The sequence below is a fragment of the Carassius carassius genome, chromosome 16 (assembly GCF_963082965.1).
Source record: "Carassius carassius chromosome 16, fCarCar2.1, whole genome shotgun sequence".
Taxonomy (NCBI): domain Eukaryota; kingdom Metazoa; phylum Chordata; class Actinopteri; order Cypriniformes; family Cyprinidae; genus Carassius; species Carassius carassius.
Genome location: NC_081770.1, coordinates 29,714,827 through 29,730,186, shown reverse-complemented (window position 1 = coordinate 29,730,186; position 15,360 = coordinate 29,714,827). Strand labels below are relative to the sequence as shown.

The 15,360-nt window shown below is 39.9% G+C and overlaps 1 protein-coding gene across 1 annotated transcript; it reads right to left on the bottom strand.

Annotated features, from left to right (window-relative positions):
• Positions 1-1,259: 1,259 nt before the first annotated feature.
• Positions 1,260-14,631, bottom strand: si:ch1073-214b20.2 (hepatocyte cell adhesion molecule-like). The gene is made up of 5 exons (XM_059568743.1): positions 14,366-14,631; positions 13,954-14,286; positions 13,759-13,818; positions 10,396-10,629; positions 1,260-1,422 (listed from the first exon to the last, which is right to left on the bottom strand). Exons 1-5 carry the CDS (start codon positions 14,409-14,411, stop codon positions 1,316-1,318), a joined length of 780 nt encoding a protein of 259 aa, XP_059424726.1. The 5' UTR covers positions 14,412-14,631; the 3' UTR covers positions 1,260-1,315.
• Between the last annotated feature and the right edge of the window lie 729 nt (positions 14,632-15,360).

Sequence of the window (15,360 nt, the reverse complement as noted above, 5' to 3'; positions counted from 1 at the left end):
TTTACCTCTCCATTGTTTAGAGAAGAAATGCAGTAGGCTTGCTTTAGGAAAAAGGTGGATACACAAGTCATTGTTTGTATTAAACCACTGGAGATGTATTATGAAAAATATAAGCACTTGTTTTCAGTATATGGAAATGTATTATGTGGTATATTGCATTATATTTTACAGTATGTTACAATGTATATTGTTTGTTTTGTAAGGGCAAATACATCTTAATCCATTTTCAAAATATATTTTGATGTGCTTCACAGTGGAGTAAATGCAGAGTAAATAATGACAGAATTTTAGTTCTGAAAGTTTCAGCAAACAATAATACTTGTTCAGTCTGACCGGGACTGAAGAGAAGTTAAGTTCAGCAATCAATACACTCTTAATACTGAACATTTGGCCAGCATTAATAGTAAATATGCATATTTTCTCTGATTAAGTAAGTGATCTGAGGCATCACCTGTAGTCTTCAGTTTATCCTGGTTCATCTCTTCTGCTGGTCAATCCTAGTTCTCCTACACAGTGATTCTCCATAAAGACAAGATAATCCATGATTTTGGAGCTCACAGCTGAAGTTCATGTATGAGAACGAAGTGAAACTTGTGATGTACACGTCTGTGCATGTTTATATAGTTTTTTTTCCATGTGGGTGACTGAACCAGCTTGACTGGTTAGATTTACATATTAGAAATGGAAAGATTTGTGTACAATAGATCATGTTTGTGCATGTGTGTGTGTGCATACATACTTTGTGGCTATGAGTTGTCTTTATTTCTTGCTTTTGTGAAATGCTGTGTTTATTAACCATGTCTGCTGGTCATGTGTGTTCATTACTGAGCTTTTAACCCTTGTGTTATGTTCAAAACACTATAACACTTGTGCTGTTCCTGGTCAAAAAAATTGCTTATAAATTTGTTGTTGTGTTATATTACCACCAAACATGAGATTCAATCTTTTTTTCTTGGTCTTGAAGTTATTGCCTGTGTCTTTAGGTTACATCTGGTAAATATTGGTTATGAAAAGTTATATGTTAAATGTTTCTGTACTATAGCTCGGAAGACACTGTTGTTGGAGAAAGAGGAAGTGTATAATAATCCTGTTTTGCAAGGCAAAAAAATATTCATAACATCACATCATTGTGGATAATAGTTCAGGTCATAGATTTCGGTTTAATGATGTTTATACTGTCCTGTACAATTTTAATTCACATTTGAATCACATCCACAAATCAGCAAAAAATCAGAGAAATATGACTTCAGATACTGTGACATGTTTATTTACTTTATATTTCACTGGGACATTTAGGGACTGTTGTCTACTTCTTTCAAGATCTGATATCATAAAACAGCATAGCAACAGTAGCCACGCCCACCAGAGCAGAGATGACCAATCGGATCACAGCTTCAGTAAAACCACAGGAGTGACTGGAATCTGTGGAAACAAAAAAGGTTACTGTAGAATTATGTGGTATGTCCCTTTAAGGCTGGCGGCTCCTCTCATGACGTGTGACAGATGGTGACAGACATGGAAGGGAAAGGGGCAGTTCAATAAACCAAGACAGGTTTAAACAAAATATTCTACTCAAACCGCTGGGTTGAGCCTGCTGGGCTGTTTTAGTGGTTGCCAAATAACCCAAGTCAGGTTGTTTTTATCTCTGCATTGTTTAGAGAAGAAATGCAGTAGGCTTGCTTTAGGAAAAAAGGTAGATACACAAGTCATTGTTTGTATCAAACCACTGGAGATGTATCATGAAAAATATAAGCACTAGTTTCCAATATAATAGAAATGTATTATGTAATATATTGCATTATATTTTGCAGTATGTTACAATGTATATTGTTTGTTTAACCAAAAGAGATGGTGTCAGAAGTGGGATAAAATGGCCCAGGGACTTCGCCATATCGATCTGCTGATCTTTGATGACAACATTGCCGATAAAAAAAAACAGGTGAATCTGTGCAAGCATACGTTTCCACTTTGAAAATTCTGGCAAATGTGTATTCAGATCACTGCAAGATGAACTCATTAGAGACCGTATAGTTTGAGGTATAGAAAATGACACCGTTTACAAACATTTACTCCGTGAAAAAAAAAACTCACCCTGGATTTGGCTGTTAACATATGTTTGCTGCATGAACAGTCCGAGAGAAGCCTGAAAGAGCTGAGAAAAGACAGAGGTATGTGCTCTGCAAAAAAACATGTTGCTCAAGCTGTGATGGCCAACATCCTTCAGAAAATAACAAATGCTACACATAAAACTAACACTGCAACAACTGTGGTAAACTAAACCACTTTGTGAGATGCTGTAGGTCAGCAGCACCAACACAGCAAGTAGGTGCTTAAACATTATATTAGCCCAGGACCCAGCTAAGAGATAAAATACATGAGCTGGATGCACAACCTGATGAAAATATGAAGGACAATTTTTTCTGTGACCCTGTTGAGCTATCTAGTCAAAGGGTGAAATTTTTACAATGCTGAAATGAAAAAATGTAAATGGCCAACTCAAAGTCAAGGTTGAGACAGCCGCCAAATGCAATGTAATCTCAAAACGGTTGCTGAAAAGTTTGAATCACACCAACCCTACTAACATAGCAGAGAAAATCAATCTGGTGGCCTATGGAGGAGAGACAATCGACACTGAGGGAACAACAGTGTTGCAATACCTCCGTGGGGAATTTAAATTTCGTGTGGTGGATTGTGATGTAAAACACCTTCTTGGCCTACAGGATGACATCGCTTTGGGACTCATCCAAATGGGACCGGATGTACACATGCTGCATCGTGAGGCACCAGAGGTACGTGAATACAGAGCTCTTTTCGATTGTGATGTCATCTGAAGCTTGCCAGTTGTATATCACATGAGACTAGGTAACACAGTGACTCCTGTAGTCTGTGCACCCAGTAAAATACCAATAGCCATGAAAGAAACTGTAGAAGTAGAACTGGATCGCATGATTGAGCTGGGTGTGATAACATTCGTAACTGAGGCAACGTAACTGAAAGTGGGTATCAGCCATGGTTGCAGCCCAAAAAAAGATGGGTCAGTGAGGATTTGCATAGACCCAGTTCATCTTAACAAAGCCTTCCTCAGACCACGGCTCCCCCTAAAAACTATTGAACAGATCATTGCAGACGTGCCTGGCGCTAAAGTGTTTACCATTATGGATGCTAAATGTGAAGCGTCATCCAAATTAACCACATTTATGTCTCCGTTTGGCCGTTACAGATTCTTGAGGATGCCATATGGAATCTCAACAGGAAGTGAGGTCTTTCAGAGATCAATGGAGCAATTGTTTGCTGGAGAGCCTTGTGAAGTTGTAGTTGACATTCTCATCTCAGGCCGAACACAGGAGGAACATGATGATCGCTTTCAACAGGTACTGAACCAAATTCGTGCCATTAACATGAAACTCAACCCGGATGATCTAATTCGTTCCAGTACGTGGGTCACCTCTGACTGCTGATGGTGTCAAACCTGATCCTGAAAAATCTAAAGCAGTATGTGATATGCCAACACCTCTGAAGCAAACAAGCTCTGCAGCAGTTGTTGGGCATGACAAATTACTTGCCCAAATTCATTCCTCAGTACAGTGACATCACTGGTTCTTTTACGACAGTAGCTTCATCAGGATTCGGAGTGGTGCTGGCATGAGACTCATGACAAGGCTTTTGCTAGACTGAAACAGGCTTTGACAAACCCCCCAGTTTTACAGTATTTTGACATGTCCGTACCAGTAGTTCTCTCTGCAAATGCCTCCCAACATGGCCTTGGTGCAGTATGCTTACAGCGAAGGCGGCCTATGGCATTTGCATTCCGTTATGCCCAAATTGACAAAGAAATGCTGGCACTTGTGTTTGCAACAAAAAAATTCCATGATTTCATCTATGGTCACCCTGTCACAGTAGAAACTGATCATCAGCCCTTGATAACCATACTGAAGAAGCCACTCCACACTGCCTCACCCGCCTGTCCCAGGCCCAACTCTGCACAACAGACCCAAACTCACTGATGACCTGCTGGAAGTCATGACTGTCCAGGTACTATCTTCCCGTCGTGTAGATGAACTCAGGGCTGCTGTGCAAAAAGATGTCACATGCCAACAGCTTTCTGACAAGATTAGAAATGGCTTGTCAGCCACCTCCAAAGAACTTCCATATTCCTTGAGTCCCTTCTTTTCAATGAGAGACGAGCTGACCATTCAGGATGACTTTCTGCTCCGTGGGGAGAGATTGATTATCCCACCTGGACTGCAGATGTTTTATGTGGGCTAGTTACATCAGGGTCGTCCTGGAATTACAGCAACAAAGCACAGGGCTAAGGAACTGATGTATTTGCCATCGATGTACAGTGATATTGACGCTGAGATATCTTGTTACGCATCCTGCAATGCACTCAAACCTCATCAGACATAAGAACACTGCAGCTCCACGAAGTCCTGGATCTTCCTGGTCTTTCACGGCTGCTGTCCTGTTTGATTGGGATAGAAAGACACATCCTGTCTGTGTGGATTTATTCTCTTGCTGGTTTGAGCTGGATCACCTTACTGACAAGAGAAGCATCACGGTTATCGCAAAACTGAAAAGACATTTTGCATTACATGGTGTCCTGCACACTTTAATGACTGATATTGCTTCTCAGTTCTTGTGCAAGGATTTTGACCATTTTGCACACAAATGGGACTGAGCATATTCACAGTAGCCCTCACTATCCCCAATCCAGTGGACTGGCTGAGCATGCAGTTAGATCTGCCAAACATCTTCAGGAAAAATGCAACCGCGATCATACTGACATCCGTGCTGCCCTTCTCCATGTTTGTAATCTTCCCAGAGATGGCTGACCATCCCCTGCACAAAGCCTTCTTTCCAGACAAACGAGGACCTTCCTCCCAGTGACCAAGGCAATGCTTCGGCCTGTTGTTCACACAAATGTAAAAGACACCATTACAAAACAACGACTGAGGGGAAATGACTATTATGACAGAAATGCCCATCAGCTCCCTGAACTGAACCCAGGGCAAACTGTCAGGATCCAGACAGCACGTGGTTTTGACATGTTAGCAACTGTGCTTTCCCCTGCCCAGCAACCAAATAGCTACATTGTGGCTTCACAAGGTGTCAAGTACATCAGGAACAGACAGCATCTCCTCCATGTATCATATCCAGCTGACTTTGAAGATGATCTCCCAGTGGTGGCTCAAACTGAGACAGTTGCAACACCATCCAATACTGAGGGACCCATGCGGCAGCCACTGTCCCCTAAAGTGGATTGTTACACTGACACAGAGGGCAAACATTCAGTGGTGACTCGTTCTGGAAGAGTCAGCCGTCCTAACCAATGTTACAAGGACTATGTTATGACCTGATTGAAAGGTGTTATGCTTTTATTACCTCATAAATGGTAACCAGGTTATGTTCTGGATTATTCTATATTCTGCTTAATTTTGTATTTTTTGTAATTTTTCATCTGGTATTATACTAATTATTCATCCTTATACTAAGTATTCATCTTTATACTAAAAGAGGGGGATGTAGAGTTGTGGTATGTCCCTTTAAGGCTGGCGGCTCCTCTCATGACGTGTGACAGACAGCACAGAAGGGAAAGGGGCAGTTCAATAATCCAAGTGTTCAGAGCTAGACAGTTTTTTGTGTTTCTCTCGAACCAAAGATACAGTTACTGGCTCTGCATGAGGAGATTAAAACACAGAATAGTACAAATGGTTTTCTAGTTTCTGACCTCAAACAAAGAACCGTGACTAACAACAGTTTACACTGATCAGCCACATCATTAAAACTCCTGACTAATATCGTGAAGGTCTCCCTCGTGCTCCCAAACAGCTCTAATGTGTTGAGACATGGACTCATAAGACCTCTGAACATGTTCTTTTGTGTCTGGCACATTAGCAGAAGATCATCTAAGTCCTGTCCTCTACAGATCAGATCCATTAAATAGATGCTCAGTCAGAACCTTTGAAACCATGTTCTTTAAACTGTTATTGAACAACTTTCTCAGTTCTGAAGGGGAGAATATGGTCTACAGCAATCTTTAGGTAGGTTTATATGTCAAAGTAACATCCACGTGGATCTCAGGATTCAAGGTTTCCCAGCAAAACATTGTCCAGAGCACAACACTGATCTGCTATCTTCACACAGAGCATCTGCTGCCATCTCTTTCAGATATGCCATTAATTTTAAAGGCCGTGTTAGGTAATTTTTTTAACGAATTTGTGCAATTTGCTTGTTTGTAATAAACATTTAAACTGTTATCCATTGTATTTTATGTTGTTGGTTATCACAAAATGGAATATAATACGAAAAAGTAGGTACTATCTTTCAGCGGTCTCCTTTCCCCCACAATGCATTGCATCACGTCACGTTGGGGAGAGAATTTACTAAAGCATTGAGAGTGACTTGAGAGACGAGTACTAGACGAGAGTATTCAGATAGCACAGATTATAGATAAATACATAGATATATATAGATAGATAGACTACATATATAGATAGATAGACAGACAGATAGATAGAGAGATATCAACCAACAGCGACCCTAACGCACTCACTTCCCCTACAGCACAAGCTTTTCAGCGCAGTTTCCATGGGACAGCACTGCCCACACAAGCACCTGCCAAACACAGCGACACACACGCGGCTACGTTTGCAACAACATTTTCACCGGAGGAAGAGATAAACGCTTAGAAACGTCCATATAGTTAGCATGATGCCTTCTATTTCTAGATGACAAAGACAAAGTTTACCAGTTCTGCGACACTATGACAAAGGTACTTATCTAAACTAACGTCATGATCACTGCCACTAGATATAAAGAAAACGTAGATTTTTTTCACTCGGTGCTACTCAATGACAGTAAAAAAAATAAATAAAAAATAATAATATATGTACATGTATATATATATATATATATGTGTGTGTGTGTGTGTGTGTGTGTGTCGTTATTGTGCACTGCTGCTCGTAGACTAGCTCCAGTGCTCATTGCTGCGATGCTAAATGATAGCAACTCACCAGGACACTTCACCAACTCTCCACTCATTCTCCTTGGACCATGCATAGGCTTTGACGGACATCAGTTCTTGGCAATTCCTCATTTGCCCTCTCACTGCTGGCTCGATCGAAATTACACGGCTGCGGGCCTTCATATATGTTGGCTCTTGCCACCTCTTCCTCATCCATCAGTCGCTATAACGTTAGTTCTGATGCTGTGTTCCAGGCAGGTTTGAGCTCGTAATCACTATTTCATGCCACTACTAACGACTTTGTACCATTCCAGGCAAGTTACGCCAAACTTTCTGTAACTAGATTATTTATTTTATTGCAACGTTACATTGACCTAAAATCTTTTTTTCAACGTGTACCACTTGCATAAACACTGCATCCATATGCATTATTATTTGTAGGGGCTGTCATCGTTGTTTCGCATGCTGTGTGACCTCGGAACTCGGAGTACATCAATCTAGTACGAGACACGAGTTCACAGGTGGGAAGTCACAGGTTTGATTGCCATTCCAGTGCACTTTCACAGGTTTAAGGTTGGAAAAACATGAGTTACAGGTTGTCTGGAACACAGCATTATACTAGGCTGAGGCTACCTTTCCTCCACTTCTCCCCAACGTGATGTCATCACAGAGTTGCGTAAAAAAAACGTTAATACCAAAAACTTAAAAAATAGGTCTTTAAGACCATTTTTGAGACATTTTAAAAATGATATACATATCTTAAGTGATTTATGTACCCACTAATCAAAAGTGGTGGTTAACCTGCAACATGGCCTTTAATAATAATCTAGTGCGGTTTTGAATGCACAAGCAGTCTGATAATTGCAAAATGAATGTTTGGAAATGTAAACTGATATTTTCTACTGACACACTACAGCAAAATATATAAATAATTGGCCGAACACCATTCTTTTGGGTGAAAATACTAATGTGACTTTTGCACAGTAGTGTATGTATAAAGTACGTATAATTAAATTAAGTATGTTTAAATAAGTGTAATTAAAGTATGCGTTCATACTTGGGCTCGATTGTCCCTGGAGGAAACAGCTGTGGTGTGATGAGCGGTGACAAGCAAAAACTTTACAGTAGATTAGAGATGTTCCGATACCCTTTTCCTCTTCCCGATACAGATTCCGATACCTGGGCTCAGGGTATCGGCCGATACCGAGTACTGATCCGATACCTGGGTGTGTATCTGTATATACAGCTGTATATACAGTACTACTATACCTGTGTAAATTGCTAGAATAATTTTATGGTGTGCTTCAGACTTATCCCTTAATAAAACATGAACAAATACATGGTGAACTACTGTATTTATTACAGTATTTTTATTATCTGACATGAATTTGACAGTAATATTATTTATTTTCTTATGCGAAAAAGAACTTCAAATGCAGCCAAAAATCTGACACCGCAAACTAAAAAAGGTATTTTAGTTTTGCAATACAACTGTATAAAAAACTGAAACAAATAAGTCTAGGAATATAAAAAAAAATTATATATTAATCAGATAATCTCTTTACAACAAAACAAGCAACTGTCTAGGCATAATTATTATTATTAATAGAGACGTATTATTATTACTACATCCATAGAGACATAGCTAAATCTACTGTAGGCTACAACAGTAGCTTAATATATTGTCAATTTACTCACGTTAAACCGAACATTTATTTTGATGGGTTGCCATGAAGATCTTTGAGTGTCTGTGTTTATGATATGACAGTTTTCTCAAATGAAACGGTAAATTCTCGTGAAGTGACGGTTTATGCGTTCGTGTCCTCATATAGTGACACACGACAGAGACTACAAAACAGCGAGCTCCCGCGCATCTGCGCCCGTCACCCACAGAGATGTAGAATTTGGAGGAGTAATATTTAAATAGTAATTTGCAGTTTAATTTTCACAGACACTAGTATATATTCGGCTACAGTCTGGAGCCCTGTGCTTAGACTGACACGGAAGCGACTGAACACAGCTGCGGGTACCAAATACACTCGGGAGTTGGTAACTTACTACCGGTACTAAAGAGACGCTGGTATCATCACATTTTTTAATTTTCAGCACCGACTTGGTAGTGAAATACCAGTACTTGTGGTATCCCTAGTCGCCGTTTTACTGTCTGGTTAGTCCAGTCTGAAATACTGCTAAACAGCGGACATACTGCTAACCACTGATCTATAATATAGAAGCGGCTTCACTGTCTGTTGGCAGTTTAGAACGCGACGAGCGATCCAGTCATATATAGATCAGTGCTGCTAACGCGTTTTCATTTCTTCTTCGCTGCTCTTAACAGGGGTTGCTTGTGGCAACACAGCACAACTTCCTTGTATTTGCAATGCATTCTGAGCAGCGAAGAAGAACCGTGCAGCAGACTTTGGCAGCAGTTAGTCAAAGCTAGCGGTCATAACTAGGTCTTGTTTAAGAAAATTGTATCGGATCGGTATATGGGTTCATGTACTCGCAGATGCCGATGCCAGAATTTGTTGTGGTATCGGTGATATTTCCGATACTAGTATCGGAATCGGAACAATTCTACAGTAGATGGAAAACCAATTGCTCCCTTGTGACCTTTTGTGAACTGTAATTATGACAAAGAACTGCACAGATACAGATATTCATACAGTCTATTGATAAACACACACCTCGTGAGGGGAGACGGGGAGCAGACCGGTCTGCTGCCGTTTTCAGATGAAATTTAAGGGGACTGACTCTGAGGCGATGGTGAATTTGAGTGCAGTTTATGAAGCTAAATGCTATAGCCCCACTAAAAAAGCCTAGTGACACGCATGCTTCTTGTGTACATTTCGGAGAACCAGGACAAATATTTCAATCGATTGCTCAGGCATTTAAGAGGCACCGAAATCTGCATTCTTATTCGGTTCGGTGCATATTGGTTCGGTACCCAACATTAGTCCTCAGTCACCACGTGCATCAATGAGCTTTTGGGCCCCAGTTTCAGTTTGAGTTCAGTGGATTCTCTCCAAAAAGGCGTGGAGGAGACAAATTATTGAATCAAGTCATTTTGTTTTCTTTGCATACGCTAGTAGCTTCGTAAAATTATGGTTGAACCCTTGATATCATGTGGATTATTTTAACGATCTCCTTGCTAAGTTTCTGGATGTTGGTCGTGTTAATTACTGCTATCTACAAAGAGCTCTCAAATTCTATCCAAAATATCTTAATTTGTGTTTCAAAGATGAATGGACGTCTCACATGTTTAGAACAACATGAGGGTGAATAATTAATGACAGAATTTTCATTTTTGGGGTGGAGTAACCCTTTAATTAATTTGCATTCATATCTGTATAATCAAAAGTAATTAATTACTTTTGTTGGCGAACACAACACATGAATGCCATTAAGAGATGTGTGGTATTGAACTTAACCTGTATTTAGCAGACAGTGTTCCTGGAAGCTGAATTGTGTCGTCTTGTTGCTGACTGGATTAGCAGCCACACAATGAAAGACGTCATTATTTCTTATCTCCAGCGGGAGAGACAGAGTGACGCTGAGGTCAGGACTGCTGGTCTGATTCAGTCGTTCTCTCCCTTTATACCATGACAGAGAGACTTCTGGTCCATTCTCAGCTGAACACATCACTGCAGAAGAAAACCCTCCATCTGGAACAAAACAAGCAGCTGCACATTTCTGCAACACTAGAGAATAATGAAGAAGAGAGACTAACTTTGAGTCTTAAAACGACTTGCAGTCATCATGCTATCAAATAAATCCTACCGTTCAATCAGGGTTGTGCTTCAGAAAGCAAGTTTAACTTACCGTCACAAAAACCCTGAACCTTGCTTACTTTGGCTAAACAGCTGTGAAGAGTTCAGTCGATCTTCTTTTAGTAACCCCGAGCTAACTCACACACAAGCTGAGTACATAAAGACTTCTATACTTATACTATACACTAAAAGAAGATACGTTTGTGCATCAAACCACTTTCAGGGCATCTCTTCTAAACTGTCCGTCTCTTGCACCTCCACCATGTTTATATTTCTTTTTATCCGTGATTTAGTTCCTCCACAGTGGGGTGTGAACGGATCCACACTTAGGAAATCTATTGTAAATAATAGACCAAATTTAGGTATACTGTTTTCAGCATATGATGCTTTGGGACACATTTATTCTAATCTCACATTATATATAGGTTGAATCGTATGCTTCAGCAGTGAAGTCAGACATTTTATTGAGTGGAACTTGATGAAAGAGTGAACCTTAATACTTACTCTCAAACTAAAGTACATTGTTTTACAATACTGAGATGAAAATTTTGTGTCATATAAAGTTGAAAAGGTCTCAACTAGCAGAATATAAGAGTATAATACACTCACCTAAAGTATTATTAGGAACACCTGTTCAATTTCTCATTAATGCAATTATCTAATCAACCAATCACATGGCAGCTGCTTCAATGCATTTAGGGGTGTGGAGCTGGTCAAGACAATCTCCTGAACTCCAAACTGAATGTCAGAAGGGGAAAGAAAGGTAATTTAACCACTTCAGCTGTTATTTTGATTTTTTGAGAATTAGGCATATGCAATATTGGACCCACCGGTGGGTCCCCAGAGTTGATGTGGTTAAGCAATTTTGAGCGTGGCATGGTTGTTGGTGCCAGACGGGCCGGTCGGAGTATTTCACAATCTGCTCAGTTACTGGGATTTTCACGCACAACCATTTCTAGCGTTTACAAAGAACGGTGTGAAAAGGGAAAAACATTGAAAATGCCTTGTTGATGCTAGAGGTCAGAGGAGAATGGGCCGACTGATTCAAGCTGATAGAAGAGCAACTTTGACCTAAATAACCACTCGTTACAACTGAGGTATGCAGCAAAGCATTTGTGAAGCCACAACACGCACAACCTTGAGGCGGATGGGCTACAACAGCAGAAGACCCCACCGGGTACCACTCATCTCCACTACAAATAGGAAAAAGAGGCTACAATTTGCACAAGCTCACCAAAACTGGACAGTTGAACACTGGAAAAATGTTGCCTGGTCTGAATTTGGCACAAACAGAATGAGAACATGGATCCATCATGCCTTGTTACCACTGTGCAGGCTGCTGGTGGTGGTGTAATGGTGTGGGGGATGTTTTCTTGGCACACTTTAGGCCCCTTAGTGCCAATTGGGCATCATTTAAAGGCCACGGCCTACCTGAGCATTGTTTCTGACCATGTCCATCCCTTTATGATCACCATGTACCCATCCTCTGATGGCTACTTCCAGCAGGATAATGCACCATGTCACAAAGCTCAATCATTTCAAATTGGTTTCTTGAACATGACAATGAGTTCACTGTACTGAAATGGCCCCCACAGTCACCAGATATCAACCCAATAGAGCATCTTTGGGATGTGGTGGAACGGGAGCTTCGTGCCCTGGATGTGCATCCCACAAATCTCCATCAACTGCAACATGCTATCCTATCAATATGGGCCAACATTTCTAAAGAATGCTTTCAGCACCTTGTTGAATCAATGCCACGTAGAATTAAGGCAGTTCTGAAGGCGAAAGGGGGTCAAACACCGTATTAGTATGATGTTAATAATCCTTTAGGTGAGTGTATATTGTATAATATATTGAATATAATATTCAAATGAGCCCAAAACACAACATAAAACAACCATCTAGCTATTGATCTAGACTCAATCCTCTTCATAAATGGACCAAGTTCAACATATTATTTATTCAGGTGGTGAACCATGTTTTGTTTTCAGACAGTTAAATATAATATAAGATGATTATTAGATTTTGAGTTTCATATCAAAATGTTAATCTCTTAATGGGCTATTACTCATCTTTCATCAAGACTCTTAATACACTAATGAAAAATAAAAAGCGACACCAAACTGTCAGCCCACTCTGATCATGTAAATGAGTCAGCTTTTAACCAATGAAACTTCTTCCCTCCAAAATTACACTGTTTTCATTGGTCAAGACAAACTCATGAGGTGTGACTTTGCCAGAACTTAAAAGGCCATTAGTTATTGTTTGTGGGGAGAAGATTGAAGACTAAAACTAAACGCAGGTTTAACAGAAGCTGTGGTCTCTTTGTTACAAAAAAGCACTGATGGTTTGTTTTCAAGTGTTAAACTGACTCGTACTCTTCTCACATCTGTATTCTCCTGGTTTCAATAACAGTTTCATACTTTCACTTTTACTTCCCCTTGTTCCATGTATCTCTGTGTCTGTGTGTGTGTGTGTGTGTGTGTGTGTGTGTGTGTGTGTGTGAAGATAGTTATGTGTCAGTGTTTCAGTCAATAAATCTTTTCTGCACAATATCTTGCGTTTGATTTCTGTGGTCACCGCTTCCAGACAAAGTTTCTTTAAAGAGCTGATCTTTCAGATTTTCTGTGGCCATCAAAATAACATTTCTAAGTGTTATAAAATTACACTTAATATTGAGTGGATGAACAGATTAGTTGGTTTCTACATTGTACATTTTCCCTTGCTAATATGCAGTTAATTTAGCTACTTTGACACACACCTCCAGGAGTGTGAGTGTTTGTTAAACTCTGTACTGGTCAAACAGTAAATGACAGACGGAGCCAAATTCAAAAGATGAAACAAACATCATTATTTAGTAATAATATTAATACAATCAAAACATGAAAAGTTAGTATATTTAATATGTATTACATTTAAGTAAAGAGTAATGAATAATCAACTGAAAATACACACCATTCAGCAACATCTGAATAATATACTATTGCAACAATAGCTGGTGTATTTTCTTGTGTTACTCACCAGATATCAGACACTCGCTGACCTGTGAGCTGCTCTCAATGACAGGCAACGAGACAGGGCCTTTAAAATAACAGGGAAATAAATCCCAACAAATGCTTCTTAATATATTCTTTCTCAAAAACACAAATAAATGCAGCATTTAGAGCATTTTTCCAGTATGTAAGAGGAACTATTGAAACTGATAGTGTGACTCACCATAAACCATAACACTGAATCTTTTAAATGTGGTCATGGAGTTCATAATCTGTGCCGTATAGAGTCCAGAGTGACTGGTTGTGATGTTTCTGACGGTGAGAGATCCCGTCTGCTGGTCCATCTGCAGTCTGTCTTTAAGTCCCTCATAAGTGTCATATATTGAGATGCTCAGCTTGTAGATTTCAGCAATGAGAGTGTCTGGATCCTCAGCTCCAAACAGCCACAGTATCTGCTTTTCTCTGTTAATCTCACGAACACCAGTATGTAATACTACAGAATCTCCAGTCTTCACTGATATCATCCTGATTTCATCTGTCTCCGCACCAAACACACCTGAAGAACAAGACCGGCATGAAGTTTTCTTTTAATAAGAAACAAAAACAAACAGAAGACAAACTCAAGTCTGACTTACCAGAGAAAATGAGCAGAATCAAAGATAACCGATTACTGACGAGCATTTTTCTTCAGTGCACTTAAAACATTTCATGTCTGCCCAGGTTTAAAGCACAACCTTTTGATCACATGTCCATGAGGTCTGAGTTTTTATGTGAAGTGTCCTTCATCTACACATAAACAGCAGCAGTTGTGTTTCTGCCCACAAACCACTTCCCTTTACGCACTTATGATCTAAATAAAAATGAGATTGAGCTGCCGCTCTGTTCATCTATGACCAGCTTTCACAGCATAGTATACACACAGCAAATACTTTATACACATAAATCATGTTTCTGGTTTCACTCAGAAGAGCTGATTGTCGTAGAAATGTGAGAAGTTGTGCTAGTATAAAGCAGGAGGAAGTTGCTGATGAGAATCACTTGAAAAAGTCTCCTCAGGTGTTCAGGTTGAGTGAGACTCTGGTGACGCTGTAAGACTCGCTCCTGGGTCTGAACTCTGATTGTTACAAACAATGCTGGTGTGTCTGATAACCTCCTAAATGTTCTGATTGTGACTGGCTTTCTGCTGCCATCTACTGGTCAAGTCATGAAAATGCATTTGTTTAATATTTAGAATTCCTACAATAGTTTCTTGCTAGAAACATAATTGGAAAACGTTTTAGACATCACTGTATATTTCATCTCAAATGTCACAGAATTGAAACCACAGGATTGCAAATGACACAACTATGCTTCCTTCAAAAATCGAGAAGGGTATAATTGCAGCCTGGGAACTCCAAAATAGGGCGTGGCTTCCTCCCATTGACAGACAGGCGCATGACATGCATGCACAATTTTCCCCCAATCCTTTTCAGTGCAAACTCTGCCCCACAGCTGATTCTGAATTTTTTATTGGTTGTGTCAGTTAAATTGTTTCCTACACTATGCAACAAAAAAATGCTCGCCCCTAAACCGACCCCACACCTTACCTTAACCAGTGAAATTGACTGAATGGCGGGATTGGCACTGAATA

Excerpts from the sequence above, each read along its gene's own strand:
- si:ch1073-214b20.2 (XM_059568743.1), bottom strand. The coding sequence starts at position 14,411 with ATGCTCGTCAGTAATCGGTTATCTTTGATTCTGCTCATTTTCTCTG. Across the intron at positions 10,630-13,758 it reads CAGCGAGTGTCTGATATCTG|ATGGAGGGTTTTCTTCTGCA; the intron begins GTGAGTAACACA and ends GTTTTGTTCCAG. Across the intron at positions 1,423-10,395 it reads ACACTGTCTGCTAAATACAG|ATTCCAGTCACTCCTGTGGT; the intron begins GTTAAGTTCAAT and ends TTGTTTCCACAG.